The 16,997-nt window shown below is 41.7% G+C and overlaps 1 protein-coding gene across 1 annotated transcript; it reads left to right on the top strand.

Moving 5' to 3' along the window:
- The first annotated feature begins 1,506 nt into the window (after positions 1 to 1,506).
- On the top strand, positions 1,507 to 16,135 carry LOC149306035 (putative sodium-coupled neutral amino acid transporter 8). Its single transcript, XM_089540264.1, has 11 exons — positions 1,507 to 1,575; positions 8,226 to 8,404; positions 9,025 to 9,223; positions 9,744 to 9,897; positions 10,681 to 10,785; positions 10,903 to 10,960; positions 11,966 to 12,080; positions 12,734 to 12,881; positions 13,047 to 13,246; positions 14,395 to 14,446; positions 15,949 to 16,135. The coding sequence occupies exons 2-11, from the start codon at positions 8,228 to 8,230 to the stop codon at positions 16,049 to 16,051; spliced, it is 1,311 nt and encodes a 436-aa protein (XP_089396390.1). The 5' UTR covers positions 1,507 to 1,575; positions 8,226 to 8,227; the 3' UTR covers positions 16,052 to 16,135.
- The last annotated feature ends 862 nt before the right edge of the window (positions 16,136 to 16,997 follow it).

Raw genomic sequence — 16,997 nt, 5'->3', positions numbered from 1 at the left:
CATATGCCGGTGTAAAACATGTGCACAGAAGGTGCATCTGCACCCACACAGTTATATCCGTTTCATACCACTTTGTCATGGCTCCATTACAAACAAAATCCTGTGGTTGTTAGTGTGATAGTTAACATTCTCCGCTAAAAGGTTAGTGCACTCCCCTGAATGACAATTTCAAAGATAACCAGAGTACTTTTGATAACCAGAGTACTTTGTTGTATTTCCAAGAGACTGTCTTGGAGTAACTAGATCTAAAGGAGATATTCCAGAATCCTATAGTCTGGAGCCACATTAAAGTGGGGTCAAATTGCTTTAACTGTGTGGCGGAGATACCCTTTCAGATTTTGATACCATTCTGTTTTGTGGGATCCTGGGATTTGTAGTTTGTTTGGGGGAAGTACTAGACCTCTTGTCCTTGCCTTTGAACTACAGCGTTACAACTGTCTGATGGATAATTCCAGCTGTCTTTTGCTGTGTGCCTTCAAGTCATTTCTGACTTACCTTCCCCTGAGGCTGAGAGTATGTGACTTGCCCAAAGTCACCTGAAGTAAGTAAACCAAAGATATTTTGCACCTTCTAGGTGGCAAAGGGAGGCTTCTCCCAAAAATGTATCCAGGGAGGACCTTTCCTTTCGCTGTTTGCTGTTGTGTGCCTTCAAATCATTGCTGACTTATGCTGACACTTAAGGCGAACATGTAATGGGGTTTTCTTGGCCAAATTTGTTCAGAGAGGAGTCATCCTTGCCTTTCTCTGAGACTGAGAGAGTGTGACTTTCATGGTCAAGTGGGAATCGAACCCTGGTCCCCAAAGTCTTAGTCCAACACTCAAACCACTATGCCATACTGGCTCATGCAAGGGTTATGCGACTTGGTTATATTGTTGTATATGTATTGATAGTTTTAATAAGAAACATGTTGAACTCTTCTTCCTTTTGTGGTTAAGGAATATATCCCTATTCTTTCCATGCTATTTCTGCCTCGGGCACCAATGTTTAATGATGGGTGTATTTTAGTTAAGGGATGAGGGATGGAATTTTAGTTTGTATACGTTATGTATTGTTTAGGTATTTTATTTTATTTTATTTTATTTTATTTATTTGTTTTTGTTAATCATTTATGTGTTATGTATTTTTTTGTAATTTTGTAAACCGCTTTGATCTATTGGAAAGGCAGTATATAAATATATTATATATTATATATATTTATTTAAATGAAGAATACCTGTATTTCTAAATATCCAGGATGGCGATAACTACAAAGTCTCCCAATGAAAAAGATGGTGTACCTTTAAAAGCTGTGCAGGAGGGGAAATGTTTTCCCCAGGTGTAGCTGATAGAAATTTGGTACACCTGTGGAAGTTTTCTCTTGAACCACATTACTTACCAAACAAATATCAAGAGGAAAGCTCATCTAAGGGTAAGTACACAGTTCTTTAATATGATACCTTTAGTCGGTCTTTTGGTCACTGCTCCTGCTTTTCCCAAAACAAACCATCTATTAATTTTACATTTCAGGGTGGCATATGACGTATTTTGGAAAGATACATGATCATATTTCTGGAGCTAGTTCACAATCCTGACAAGTAAATATCTGAGCCAAGAATGCCAGTTATGCTTCCTAGATCAGCAATGCAAGTAATCTATCATATCTGCCTATTTTATCTCCTAACATTATCTATCTAATCTCTCCTATCTATCTATCTATCTATCTATCTATCTATCTATCTATCTATCTATCTATCGTATCTTATCTATCTAATATATGTATTAGTTATATGTCTTTTATTTCTGTTTAATTGCATATATATATAAATATATATATATGCATACGCACATATTAGAAAGAAAACAAGAATGAAAGAAAGAAAGAGAAAGAAAGAAATTTAAAAGCAAATAAGCAACACTTCTCTGAAGTTTGTCCTGAATCCCAGAATGATACAAGTAATCGATCGATCGATCAATTACTTAAATCATTCTGGGATTCAGGACAAACTTCAGAGAAGTAGTGTTTGTTTCCTTTTAAATCTTTCTTTCTTTCTTTCTTTCTTTCTTTCTTTCTGTGTTTTATATGTGTGTATAAGCATATATATATATATGCAATTAACAAACAGAACTAAAACATATGAAACATGAACCAAACATGAGCCTCCAACTTGTTCATCTAAAGACGAAATGTTATCTTTCTAATGCAGCTCAGCTTTATTTTAGCTACTAAAGAAGATTGTTGTTTGGAACCGTTTTGGATTATTTATGGAAAGCTCAAGGCGGAAGTTGAAAAAAGATATCTAGAGTTATTAAGAGGAAGGCAGTGGAGGGTTTCATCTTTTAAAGCTCCCAAATGTAGACAAAATTTCTATAGGGACAGCTTGGGGATGGGCACATAAGTTTATCAATGCATTGTTTTTATCCAAAATCCTGCCGTTTGGTTTTAACTTGCTGTGGTCCAAGGACGACCGAACAAATGCTCTACTCCGACGATTGCACCCACAAGTTAAACCGGAACTACCGCTATACTTGAAAGCCATCGAAAAGCATGCCTATGGAGAAAACAAACATAGAGTTTTCTCTTTTCTTTGGAAAAAGGCCATCCTTCTTCTTAAGAAACCTTTGAGACGGCTTAGTGGGAAGAAGCGGTCCTCTTCCCCTCCCAAAGTCAGCGCTGCAAGGAATGGAGCTCAAGTAATTGAGGATTAAGCTGGCAAACAGATCCGGCTAGCCGTTTGTTAAACTATAGGTAGACCTCAGTATCCACAAACAGAACATGAAAGGAGGGATTGGATAAGAAAAGAATCAGATTCTTATTGGCGCAAGACCCCTCTCTGTCTCGCTTTCCTTCCCCAAATAAGAAAAAATCAGAGTTGAGGGTCAGATTCAGCCTTCTCCCATTCTAGTAGTTTTTCCAACCTTTCCATGCTGGGACCAGTCTTGAAGATCCATTCCTCTTCTCTTTGAATGGTGCGCGGAAAGGCCTTCGGCAAAGCTTTGGAGACACCAGTATGGGTATAGTTGGATTTCTTTTTTTTGTCTTGTCTGAATGTTGACTGATCATGCAAAATCTCTAGGCATGCTGTATTTTGTCCACTTACCATATATACTCAACTATAAGTCGGCCTCATGTATAAGTCGAGGGTAGGTTTTGGGGGGGGAATTATGGATTTTGTTATGAGCCGTGATACTGTAAGCCTCCTAGATCGTGTGGGAGAGGCGGCTTACAATAAAAATAAAAATTATTATTTTTATTATTATTATTAGTTGAGGGTAAAATTTAGGGGCATGCAACAAAGGATCTAAAGCAGTGGTTCTCAACCTTCCTAATGCCAGGACCCTTTAATACAGTTCCTCATGTTGTAGTGACCCCCAACCATACAATTATTTTCATTGCTACATGCAAATATGTGTTTTCCAATGGTCTTAGGCGACCCCTGTGAAAGGGTTGTTCGACCCCCAAAGGGGTCCTGACCCACAGGTTGGGAACCACTGATATAAAGGATGGAGCAAAGGAAAACTGTGTCAAAGAATGTACAAAATCCCAGCAGCTCACTCTTAAGGTTGAATGGATGAAAGCTTAATGAAAATTGGTCATGAAAGAGTAGAACTTGTGAACTATTTGCAATTGTGAACTTTTATTTTTATGATATTTAGTTGTGATATTTCTGTTGTAATCTGCCTTGATTCCCTCAGGAAAAGGCAGATTATTATTATTATTATTATTATTATTATTATTACTTGGAGAGGGGGCAAGTCTGTGTCTGGAAGATTGTATCGGGAGAAAGGAATTAATAATAATAATGATAATGATAATAATAATAAGTAGTAGTAGTAGTAGTAATAGTGGGGGCATATATACAGACCTTGGTATCTGCTGGGATTTGGTTCCAGGATTCCCTGTGGATACCAAAATCCATGCACGCTCAAGTCTCATTAAATACAATGGCATAATACAATGGTGTTCCTTCTATAAAATGGTAAAATCAAGCCGTTGGGATTTATGCATTTTTAAATTATTTTCAAACTGTAGATGCTTGGCTCCATGGATAAGAAATCCGTGGATATGGAGGGCTGAACCGTACTTTGACCCAAGAGAGGGATGTGTCGTCCTATGCTGGCAGGGGCACCCCTTTTTACTCTGGCCATATAGCAAATCCAATAACATCCAAACAACGATGCCTTTATTGGAACAACCAAAATGCACAATTCCATGTTGCAAGCTTTCAAAGTCTCGCTGGCTTCTTCATCGGCAAACAGAAACCAGTGTGATGTCGATAGCTTGCAACATGGAATTGTGCATTTTAGTTGGTCAAATAAAGGTATCGTTGTTTGGATGTTGTTGGATTTGCTGTATGGCCAACAGGGCCGTCCCTAGATGTTTTTTGGTCCTCCGGGTGTTTTAGACTTCAGCTCCCAGCTTTCTTGACTGTTGGCCAAGCTAGCTGGGGCTTCTGGGAACTGAAGTCCAAAACACCTGGAGGACCAAAGTTTGGCCACGACTGCCCTGAAAAAAGGTCTTTGTTGCCCATGTTGTGTGTCTTCAAGTTCTTTCCTACTTACAGTGACCCTAAGATGAATCTATCATGGGGTTTTCTTGGCAAGACTTGTTCATAGAGGGTTTGCCACTTGTAATAATAATAATAATCATTATAATAATAATGACAACAACCCAATGCTCAGACTACTACATCACCCTGACTCACACGGTCAAACATAGCATAAGGTTGATTTAAACCATTAAAACACGTAAAAGGTTGCCGAAAGGATGCCAACTCCAAACACAAGGCTGCAAGAGTAAAATAGTTGCATCTAGAAAGTCTCAGCGCAGGGGGTTGTTCTTTTCCATCCTGGCCTCCCTCCTTCCTCCTTGCGAAGTTGGGTTCTTAGCCAATTTTCCAGCTAGGTTGACCGAGGATCGGCAAGGTCAAGGGACCTGACAAAAGTTGCCCAGCGAGTCACTGACTTGGCCAGGATTACCGCAGAGGTTAAACAGCTTAAAGGGAGGCGAAAGATATCTGATGAAATAATCTTGAATCAGCTTGACATCTTGCATACCAAACTTTGCCTCGGTGCAATTATAACTTAAAATGGGGGCCGGGGGAAGCTCTTCCTTTGGGAGCCAAGTGGAAAGGCTTGGCTTTGGTTTCAGTCTGATGGTGCAAAGGCTCTGTGGTTGAAAAGTTTGCTCATGGTTGGAAATGATGTGTGTCTTCTTCATTTAATGTTGCCTCCAGCCACTCATTTGGATCAACTCCAGTCACTGAGAATATATACAGCGCAAGAGAACTAACATTTCCTTGTAAGGCCACTTGTTAGGAAAGCTAATGTAGGACGGACAGCCCTCCTTATCCATGGATATGTTTTATCCACGGACTCAAGCATCCATTGCTTGAAAATATATTTTAAAAATATAAATTCCAAATAGCGAATCTGAATTTTTGCTATTTTATATAAGGGACACTTTTTGCTATGCCGTTGTATTTAATAGCTTGTTTTCTGCTGCTCCAGAGAATAGGACCCAGAGCAATGGACGCAAGCTACAGACAAAGATATTCCACCTAAACATTAGGAAGAACGTCCTGACAGTAAGGGCTGTTTGACAGTGGAATACACTCCCTGCACGAATGTAATGGAGTCTCCTCCTTTGGAAGTCTTTATACAGAGGCTGGATGGCCATCTGTCAGGGATGCTTTGATTGAGAGTTCCTGCTTGGCAGAATGGGGTTGGACTGGATGGCCCTTGTGGTCTCTTCCAACTCTCCGATTCTATGGTCACCTGACTTGATGCCAGTTTCATTTCAGTGGGTGCTGAAAGCGTTCCAAGTCTCTCCAAGTCCCAGATAATGGGGCCAATGTATCTTCTCCCTGTGATGCTAATAGAAGATTAGGGACCGTTCTTGGAGAGCCTTTGAAAACCAGAACCGAATGGCATCAAAGCGCCCCAGTCGCGTCCGGAGACTTTCTCATTGGCTGCGCCTTTCTTTCACAGCCCAATGGCTAATTCCTAAATCGCCCGAGCCAATTACGGCCGCATTCTTTGGCGGGCAGCTCAATGATGGCGGAGGCGGCAAAGGGCAGGCTGGATGGCTAGGAACACCTTCGGCTGCAAATATATAATTGGGATGACAGACACAATTAGCCATTCATAATTCCTTATAGCAGCTGATTAAAGTCTCTTTATCCTGCTTACCGAGATCAAAAGGTCACATGGCTGGGAAATAAAAAATGAATTAAGACGGTTGAGCTGTTCCCTTGAGATATCCTTTAATAGAAGAAGATGGCTTTCCTTTGCAAAATTCAAGCCTGGGTTTTTTTTTATTTCCATAATTAATCTGGAGTAACATCCAGTACCTGGTTCTGCAATCCCAGGAGTGGCCCAGATTATGTTAAGGGAGATTTGTAAGCCGCCTTCGGAAGAAGGCAGGATATTAATATTAAGAACAACAACAATAATAGACTCGACATGGTGTAGTGGTTTTGTGCGTTTTTGCGTCATTTAGTTTAAACGTCTTACAAAATTGTTACTCAAGAGACACCAAGGCTATGTCCCCAAGATTGTTTTTTGCATGGTCAGCTCTTTAAACCTCTCAAATAGGCAATGGTTATGAGAAGAAAGAGATTTTACTTGCTCCAGCCTCCAAATCCCAACATCCCCAGGAAACTGACTCTAGTTCCAGGCCTCCCCAAGAGTTCATAGGATCCTCGGGTTGGAAGAAATTTGAGGATTCATTCAGCCTTTAATTCCTTGGGAACGTCTGCCTTACTAATAGTTCTGCCATGAGGCTGATAGACTCATGCAAGGAGTGATGTTCCGGATGGCATGGCATGGCTCTTTAAACATGGCACCATCCTTCGCTCCCAGCAGCTTTTAAATAATTGGGCACCCTCTGCACGAATGTGCCACTTTGCAATCCATATCTGTTCCCAAGGCATAATTGAAGAGTTTAAAAAATTTAAGATCTGATTTAAAATTTAAAGATTCGCCTTCTCCCATGATAGTGTAACTGTGAGAAGAGGTGTGAAGGTTGCAGCTTCAGCAGTATGTGATTTGCAGCTGCAACAGTCCTTTGACAGAAGATATTTGCAGGATGGTTTTGCTTACTCAAGCTGCATCCATATTGCAGAAATGATCCGGTTTGACACCGCTTTAACTGCCATGGATCAATCCTACGGAATTCTTGGAATTGTAGTTTGTTGTGGCACCGGATAAGTCTGACTACCAAAATGGGAATAAAAAGAAAAGGGGAGATTAGTGATGCCATGGTCTGAGTCTTGGACTTAGACACTGGAAGACCGGGGTTTGAAATTCCTTCAGCCATGGAAACCTATTGGGTGACCTTTGGCAAGTAACACTCTCTTAGCCTCAGGGGAAGGCAAAGACAACCCCCCTTTGAACAAATTTGGCCCAAAAAAACCCAGAACAGGTTCACCTTAGGGTCGCCATAAGTCAAAAATGACTTGAAGGCAACAAAAACCAGAGGAAGTAAAAGCCCTCCCTGGATGCATTTTCAGTGAAGCCTTCATGTGCCACCGAGAAGGTGCAAAATGTCTTTGGTTTACTTCACATGTGCACTTAGTGAAAGATAAAAGGTTTGTTGATGCTGGGGATGTCTCTGAGGATTTAAAATGGGGACTTAACAAAGATGGGAGGCTGCAATGCTGCAAACCTCTGAGGATTTAAAATGGGGACTTAACAAAGATGGGAGGCTGTGATGCTGCAAACCTCTCCTCCATCCTCTGTCGACTTCTAGTTTGCTCATATTGGATTCTGTTTGCAAACATCTTCCTGCAGAATCTGGAGTCCTCTTGCTACTTTTCTCAGGGCCCAATTTTAGCCTCTTCGGCTGAACCTGCTAATTGAATTAAGCCGCTATAAGAAGGGAAAGTGCTTGGAGCACAGTCTGTTTTGCTCCCTATATGAGCATGAAAGAGAACCTTTGCATTCCTTTATCTCTGCAACACACAAGCTGTCCATTTGCTGTTTTAGTTCCCCCCCATTCTCTCAAGCTTGTAACTGGTGAAACGCAAATCTTAAGTGCCCCTTTCCCTTATTCTTGCAATCCTTTCCAAATAGAGGGAACAAAATTTGACTTTAGCTTGACTGCAAAGCAATGGGGCTGGGGTGACCCTTACAAGGGTCAAGGGAAGAATCCCTTCACCGTTTGAAGTCGGCTTAATCTGCTCAGTCTTAAAGACAGGGTTAAAAAAAAATTGCAAAAATTCCCCATCTCTCTTTCTCTTTTCAGACATGGAGGAGTTGGCTAGGGAAAGCATCAGCTTGCTAGCCAAACCGGAAAGCCCCCAACTCTCCTCCGCGGGGGCTGTTTTTATCATGCTGAAATCTGCCCTTGGGGCTGGCCTTCTCAATTTCCCCTGGGCTTTCAATAAGGCTGGAGGAGTCACTTTGGCTGTTCTGGTGGAGCTGGTAAGTGCAAAGGGAAACCCAGTTGGGTTTCCTGGGATGGCATGGGCTGTTTTTTTATACTAAGGTTGGCCCTCCGCATTTGCTGCTTTGACTCTTGCAGGTTTGATTATTAGCAGTTTTGATTAATATGTTCTCCCTAGGAATCTCTAGGTCCTCCAGCGCAACTCTGCCAGAGGATAAGAGCATAAGAGTTGCGCTGGAGGACCTAGAGACTTTTAGAGAAAACCCTTCTCTACATTTGTGGTTTTGACTTTTGCAGATTTGATTGCCGCATGTACTCGACTATAAGTTGACCTCATGTATAAGTCGAGGGCAAGTTTTGGGGCCAAAATGATGGATTTTGATATGACCCGTGGATAAGTTGAGGGTAAAATTTAGGGGCGTGTAACAAAGAATGTAAAGGACGATGCAAAGGAAAATGATGCCAAAGAACATATAAAATTCTGTCAGGCATAACTGTTTTTGCTCATCCTAAAGGCTAGATGGATGAGAGAGTAGAGGGGATCCATGCTTCTTTTTGGTGCTCCCAGGATAAGTATTTTTAAAAATATTTTCAAGCCGTGGATGGTTGAATCCGTGGATAAGGAGGGCCGACTGTATTTGGTTTTCTTTGTTTGCAGGGCTCTTTAATATTCCTGATCAGTGGCTTGGTCATCTTGGGCTACGCCACTTCCATCAGCACCCAGACAACGTACCAAGGAGTGGTAAGGGAGATCTGTGGGGCAGCCGTGGGGAAGCTTTGCGAAATCTGCTTCATCCTGAACCTCTTCATGATCTCGGTGGCCTTTCTCAGAGTCGTGGGGGACCAGCTAGAAAAACGTGAGTCCATGGAAGTAACAATCCCTGCAATAGTCTGCCAGTTGCTAAGTGTTCATTCTAGAGAAGTGTAGTCCATTCTGTTCTAATGGATCATTTAAAAAAGTAACAATGGTAATAGTAAAAACAGAACAAGATTTAATCAAAGTTAAATACAGTGGGATCTCGGTATGCGCTGCGCTTTCGTTCCAGAATCCCCCATGGATACCAAAATCCATGGATGCTCAAGTCCCATTTGATACAACGGCATAGTGAAATAGTGTCCCTTATATACAATAGCAAAATCAAGATTTGCTTTTTAGAATTTATATCTTTTTGGAATATTTTTAATGGATGGTTGAATCTATGTATAAAGAATTCATGGATATGGAGGACAGATTGAAGGATTGCACAAATGTTCTTATGTTCTGATGAGTGTCGTATTTTGTTCTTATTTTGCCTTTGGTTTGTTAACTGCAATGAAGGCAATCAATTGATTGACTGATTGAAATTAATACCCTCCTTATGCACCTTGCCATTCCAGTATGTGATTCTTTCTACCCCAATGAAACCTTGAGCGGAGGAACTTTCCGGCAACATTGGTTCACAGACCATCGCTTCACCTTGTCTGTCCTCTGCATCTTGGTTATCTTTCCCCTCTCTATCCCCAAAGAAATTGGGTTCCAGAAGTACACAAGGTAAGAGTCCAGTAGTTTCTATTAATGTCCTTTCTGACACCGGGTCTGTGTTTATCGATGCAGGATTTGCAGAGAAACTGCTCAGTGTTATTGCTGAGAAGCTAACCACGAATCCCGAAATTTTGAATCTCCTCAAAACCTCAAAATCATGCAATTGTTTTGCAACTTTTTGTGGCGAAAACCCTACATTTTGCACTGCCCCCAAAAAGAGCTTTGTAGGAGATTCCAAAATTTTGTGTTCCTAGTTAACAAAGTTGTCGTGAAGTGTCAGGTAGAGGTGAAGGCTTTCATGGTTGGCATCCATAGTTTTTTGTGGGTTTTTCGGGCTATGTGGCCATGAAAAAAGAGTTTATTCCTGATGTTTCACCGGTATCTGTGGCTGGCATCTTCAGAAATTTAACAGACATCTCCACTCAGGAGTCATAGTAAACACCCCCAAATCTAACACTTTCCTCCAAACCTGTGCCAACGTCTTGCAGTTGTTTTGCAACAGCCCTCCCCGCTTTGTGCAACACTTTCAAAACTGAGTAAAAGGTGTCTCAAAACAGGTTTCCTACTACTCCCCAAATCCAACCTTGTCCATATCATGCCAGGGTCTGCTGATCACATACTGAATACCCTAAAATGAACCACAACACAACAAACAATGTTCAGACTGAGCTGGGATGCATTAGCCATTTCTGTGCCTTGAAACACAATGGGATGCAATTTTGAATGCTGCGGGATCGGGCTTGGTTTTGAGTGTTTTTGTTGCCTAATCCTTCACCTTGTGTGCATTTTCAGTATCCTGGGCACCTTGGCAGCTTGCTATCTGACGCTGGTCATTGTTGTAAAATACTACCTCCGCATGGATCACGTTGCTTTGCACGAACATCACCGTTCCCCTGGGTAAGTGTTATCATGGACACTCTTTAGTAGATGGCAGGTTTCTTTAAGATTGGTCTCCTCTGAGCTGGAAAACTGCCCAACTTTCACAATACTGTGTTTTAATTCCAAACCTTGCAGGGTCTCCTCTTGGGCCTCCATGTTCAGCGTTATTCCGACAATCTGTTTTGGATTTCAGGTAACAGATTTAATCCCCCCTCCCTTTGTGTTTATATATATATAAGTTTGATCCAAACCTTGGGTTTTTCTTTTCTTTCTTTCCCTGAGCTATGTTTTCATGGTCTTGAAATGCAAGGGGAATGCTGCCTTGAGTCCCTATACTGTGAATGCCGCCTTGAGTCTCTGTACTGGGATATTGATATTAATATTAATATTAATTTGTAATTATTTGTTCTATTGGATTAATCCTTCCTGGAAGGAGCCAAGGGTCAGTGGAGCACTTTCCTCGATAGATTGGTTTACATAAGAGACAAAATGGGAACTTTTTCTTTTCTTTTTCATTTGGCACATTTACCTCTGAATGGGCATGTAAATCTTTGGTTATTTAGTTCTTACATCTATGAACAAAACTGTTCAAATTTATTATCTCCAATGGTAAGATGAGTAGAGCATTAATATATGTTTCATTTTAAAAAAATTCTGTTTTGTGGACATATTTTGTGCAAAACGCAATGGTTTGGGGGCAGAACCTGATTTTGTGCAAAGAGGTGCAAAAGCAAAGAAGCAAAAGGGCTAGTTTTTTTTTATTCTTATGCAAGGGTGAAAAAAATTATTCTTAAAGATAAGAAAATCTGCAAATCTTGTATACATCCTTATCCCAGAGTCATGACAATTTTGGATGCTGGAATTCTGGATAAGGAGACTCAATCTGTATTATGAAATCTCTTAATGGTCCCCATGAATTTTCACTGGAGAAATGAGCACAGGTTGAGAGGCTGACTTGTGGAGCAAACTGTTCTATTGGATTGCTCCAATAATTGATCGACCAGATAATTTTATATTTGATTACATGTATTAGTTGCTTTTATAGTATGTTATTTTACCTGCATAATTTGTTTATAATTACTGCGTAATAATAATAGTAATAGAGCAGGGAGGTCGGCAACAGTGGGACTCCAGAAAAGGGTGGGTATGGATGCCACACTTCCCCAGCTCTGCCCTCAAAACCCGCTCTGTGTTTCAGTGCCACGAAGCATGCATTGCCATCTACAGCAGCATGAGCAACAAGAAGCTCTCACACTGGGTTGTGGTCTCTGTGATGTCCATGCTCTTCTGTTTTCTTATTTATTCTCTGACAGGTAAGGTTCTTCCAGCTTTGTCCAGGCCCAGTGCCACGGGTCTGAAAAGCAGACCTCAGTTCCATGCAAATGGAATTTTTAATTTGCAAATCCTGAACAGAGTTCCCAAGGCTTAAAGAATAGGGGCTGTCCATTTTGCACCATATTCTCCTTCCAATCTTATGCTTAGATAAGATGACCCCCTGATGGGTCAGTCAGCACTTAAAAATGGTACAGCACCCTCGTAAAAGTCCTTTCCTCAAAAACCTTGTATGTGAATTTGCAGGCCGTGCCAGGCCAGACATTTTAATAAACCAATACTGTGCCATAGGTAGGGTTGTCAGGTCAGGGTTAAAACCCCTTGTGATGCCATGGAGAACCAGCCCTTGGTGATGTTGCAAGGGTGATGTCATGAAACAGCCACAGAACATCCTATCCATTCCTGACCCTGAGATCTCTTAACCCGAACCACAGGGAATCCTATTCAACACACTTCATTGTGTGTGCATATGTGAGTGCTTTTTGTGCTGCGCTGGGGAAACGTGGGCATGGCAGTAGATAACCCAAGTACTATGAAACAGCTGACTTCCTTGCTTCTTAGCTGAACACCTGGGCTGCACATTGCCAAATTTCTTACCAAACTTAAGAGGTAGGATTATCTTTCTCCTCCCTAGGGCTGTATGGCTACTTGACCTTTGGTGCTGATGTGGCGCCAGACATTCTCATGTCCTACCCGGGAAATGATGTGGTGGTCATCATCGCCCGGCTCTTGTTCGGCATCTCCATCATCACCATCTACCCCATTGTCCTTCTTTTGGGAAGGTAAGGATCACAAGTGCTACTTTCTCTGTGCTTTGACCTGAGGAAGTACTGAGGTCAGAATCCCCTGGAAGTCTCATGCACATGTAAGTTCCTTTTCTCCTTCCTTTGACCCTATGACTTCAGCTAAAAGTAGCATTTTTCTATTTTGCAATCGCAATGTGCTAGGTCCGTCCTCCAGGATGTCTGCCTGAGTTCCAAGCATAGCTATCTGCTGGTGGTGGAGCCTTATGAGAAATGGATGAGAATCATGCTCACAACTGCGTGGGTCGTGGTCACCCTAGTCATTGCCCTGTGCGTTCCAGACATCAGCAAGGTGATCAGTGTCATTGGAGGCATCAGTGCTTTCTTCATCTTCATTTTTCCAGGTATACACCTACATCCTCTATGTTCCTTGTGCCCTTACATAGGAGACCATGCCATCTGAATGTCCGAACTGTCCAACTACTCCTTTGTCATCCCACTTTCTCAGCTGCTTTTAAAATGTCCCAGTTTCTTTCTCCTCCTCCCACTTTCGCCCTCTTTGGCTTATGTCAAAGGCTGCAAACTGATTTCAAAGTGCAAAAATGGTTTGGACTGAGTTAACTCAACAGAGAGAAGAAGATGTAGGCTCAAGGAAAAGCAAACTGCTGCAGCCTTTCTTCCTTATTCACAATCTTTACTATCTTGACCACATTCTTTTCTCCCTTGTTTGTAACCTTTGCTATCTTGGCCATATTGTGATGTTGCTTGGCCACACAGGTCCTGGTTCCTACCTGCAAAATATTGGAGAGTATCCTGTCCTTTGCTTCTATTCCCCAAGCAGTTTAACTTGAATTTCTGCATGGGATTCGTCCCATGTGATAAACTCCATAGGCTGCATCTACACTGCAGAATTAATGGAATTAATGCCATGGCTCCATAGTATGGTATCCTAGGACTTGTAGTTTCTTGTGGCACCAGAACATTCTAACAGGAAGGCTAAATATCTCACATAACTACACAACCCAGAATTCCATAGCATGGAGCCATGGCAGTTAAAGCAGTGTCAAGCTGCATTAATTCTGCAGTGTAGATGCAGCCATAATCTCTCAGGGCATCCAGATTATTAGCAGAAACCTCAGGCGTGCTGTGATAGAAACTGCATGCTCCATGGATCTACATGTGCTGTCAGTGGAAGTGTGATAAGGTCTGAATTTTGGAATATATGAGGAGAGGGACTGGCTGCTACTTTTGAAAAACAGCTCAGTTGCTGAACCCAATTCTGAGTCACGCTGAGAAGAGGTTACCCATTAGGAACAGGCTTGAAATAACTCTGTCAGCCCTGACAATTGACTTGACAATAAATGACACGTTCCACCATTGCCTCCCTGGATAGCAACATGACATAGTTAGTCTATTTGGAGAGGAACACCTGGCAGCTGAACATGTTGTGACTAAATGGAAACGGCAGTGTATTTTAAAATTAATATCTTGCACTCCTTTACGATGTTACCCCAGTATTAAGCGTACTGAGCAATTTCTGTTCAACTTGTAGGGCTGTGTTTGGTGTGTGCGATGGAGACAGAACCAGTCAAGCCAAGGACCAAGTATGTGTATATCTCCCCTGCCTCTTATACTTGCCATGTGGTTGTGAAGGAAAAGCTGATGGTCTAGTGTCGTGGTTTGCAACCGTAGATGATCTTCATCCTTGGGTCCTTCACCATGCTTCCTCTAGTTTTTGGAAACTCAACTCCAAAAGCACCTGAGGATCCATGTTTGGAGGGACACCTTGGGTCCCCAGATGTTGCCAGATATCTATGCCTAGAAGCCTCAGCCAGCATTGCTAGCAGTTGGGGGTTATGGAAGCTTAGTCTATTTCTTGTCCCAAGCATTTTGGGTAAGAAAGACTCAACCTGTGTTTGCATTCTCATGATAACTTTGCCTGGCCCTTTTATTTTTTGATGTCTTAACTTCATTTCCAAGTGAGCAACTGAAGTTGCAATAGTCATTCAGTGTGACTGTTGCAATGCAAGAATTTTGGGGATGGCAGGAACATTTCATCTGGGAGGTCAAGATTCTTATTTTGGGGGCAGCACCTTCCTTGGTGAAGCTGTGCATCTAGGAATTGAGTCATTTTCCCATAGTGACATTAAATTCTCTAGTATGAAGGAAAAAAGATGCAATGTGGGACCAGTCTTTCATTCCAAAAACAGAATCCCACACTGTAATCTCTTGGGGTGAAGGTAGAAAGTAGTATTGAGTGCTTTTCATTTATGCTCCCACTTGTACCCTTTTTATTTCTCCCACATAAAAGAGTAGTTTAGTACTACCTGGTCCCTCTTTTTTCTTTTTCTTTTCAAGACCTGCAAAAGGAGCAGGAAAGGGCAGCCCAGATTATCAATAAATTGAAACAATTTCCCTAGGAGCCTTTTGGGTCTTTCTAGGTGAGACGACTAATTAGTGGCATGCTATTAAAACCATGCTTCTTAATGCTTGAACTTAGGGATCATCCCATGAAATCGATTTTGCAGTTGAATTAGGATGAAGGAAAGGCAAGGCAGCTTGATAGAGTAGAATATATCAGAATTTTGCTGCCACATAGTGTGTCAATGATGATTTTGCATCTGCGTGGCAGCTAATGCGTTACACATCATCCCGAATGATCTAGACATTTGAATGTCATACAACCTGCCTGTTGTAATTTCTAGTACTGGTTGAATCTCTTGTATCCAAAATGCTTGGGGCCAGAAGTGTTTGGGATTTTGGAATTTTTAGATTTTGCAATATTTCTATTAACACAATAAGGTATATTGGAGCTGGGACCCTAGTCTAAGCATAAAATTCGGTTAGACCTTGTACACATAGGCTGAAAATAATTTAATACGTAATGTTTTAAATAATTTTGTGCACAAAACAAAGTGTGCACTGAACCATCAGAGGGTCACTGTGTCAGCCATCCATATGGAGTATTTTGGATTTCAGAATTTGGGGTAAGGGATATTCAACTTGTATTTAGTAACTAGATAGCAACGTGTGTTTTCCTAAGTATTCAGATCAGTGCGTGCAGCTTGCTCTTTCTTGTGCGTTTCCCTTTTTCTCTTCCTTGCAGGTCTTGTCTGATTTTCTGGGGGATCCTCACAGTTCTCTGCGGCGCTTTCATCTTTGGCCAAAGCACTACACTCGCCATCATGGAACTGTTGTACAAACTTTAGTCTCTAGGTGGCGACAGTGGCAAAGGCTGGCAATGGGACAAACACAAAGAGAGACTGACTCTGCTTTCTTGTTCCATTGGACATCCTGGGTAGCCTTTGCGGTTGATACGGACAGGTACTTCTTTTATCACCTGGGTGTAACTGAAATAAAGCCCACGTTTAAGTATTTGAGTTGGATATGCCTTTCCATTCATTGTATGTGATGGGGGTTTTCTTCAAAAATTCCCGTGGGCTGTTTGACAGGTAACATTTCACTTAGTGAATGGTTACGCGCTGCAATGACAATCCTCACGGCTGTTTTTAGTCCTAATCGGAGAAGACTGTGGTTGTTTGATGGACTCCCACCTTACATGTCAGTAGGAGGACAGACGGAAGAGAGACCAGGCTTCTCATTGAAAGCAGTTTTGGCTGCTTCTCCTTGTCATCTCGCTTTTCCTGGCATACTTTATTTTTGAAAGGGACTTTGAATTTATGTAATTGCGTGTCTCTGTGCATTTGTATACTCCTGCGTTAAATGAGGCCTTGGAATTGATCGTCTGTGGTTCTGACCAAGATGGCTTTGCTTTCTGAGTGAATAGTTGATTAAGCAATCTCTGATAATGAAGCTGGAAGTTCTTGTTTTGTACCATTGGCTGCCAGTTCAGACCATGGTTCCTGACAAGGTTTTGGTCCTGGTATTTAAGGTCCTGTGCCTTAACCTTCCCCAGCATCTGGCAGCTTGGCTAGCATGGTATGTACTGTTTAGCAATTTAAGATCTAAAGGCAAAGGAGTATTACAGGTAAGGCTCTATCTGCAACCCTTTCAGGGTCTGACTGCATTTCTGGAAGTAGCTTCCTTTGCATCTCCCGCTGGAGGAGGATCTCATCTGCTTTCATAAAGGGTTGAAGACGCTTCCTCTTCAATTCATTGCATTGAATTGCTGAGCATGCCTAAGGTGGCCAAGAT

This window comes from Sceloporus occidentalis, unplaced genomic scaffold, assembly GCF_023333645.1.
Source record: "Sceloporus occidentalis isolate IW3139 unplaced genomic scaffold, rSceOcc1.0.p SCAF_10, whole genome shotgun sequence".
NCBI lineage: Eukaryota > Metazoa > Chordata > Lepidosauria > Squamata > Phrynosomatidae > Sceloporus > Sceloporus occidentalis.
The sequence above is the reverse complement of the archived record's forward strand: the minus strand, read 5'-3'. Positions and strand labels throughout refer to the sequence as shown.

What these genes read in the sequence shown, in the direction of transcription:
- LOC149306035 (XM_089540264.1), top strand. Translation starts at nt 8,228, where the DNA reads ATGGAGGAGTTGGCTAGGGAAAGCATCAGCTTGCTAGCCAAACCGGAA. An exon ending in GGGGGACCAGCTAGAAAAAC is followed by an intron (nt 9,224 to 9,743) that starts GTGAGTCCATGG and finishes TTGCCATTCCAG; the next exon opens with TATGTGATTCTTTCTACCCC. An exon ending in GAACATCACCGTTCCCCTGG is followed by an intron (nt 10,786 to 10,902) that starts GTAAGTGTTATC and finishes CAAACCTTGCAG; the next exon opens with GGTCTCCTCTTGGGCCTCCA.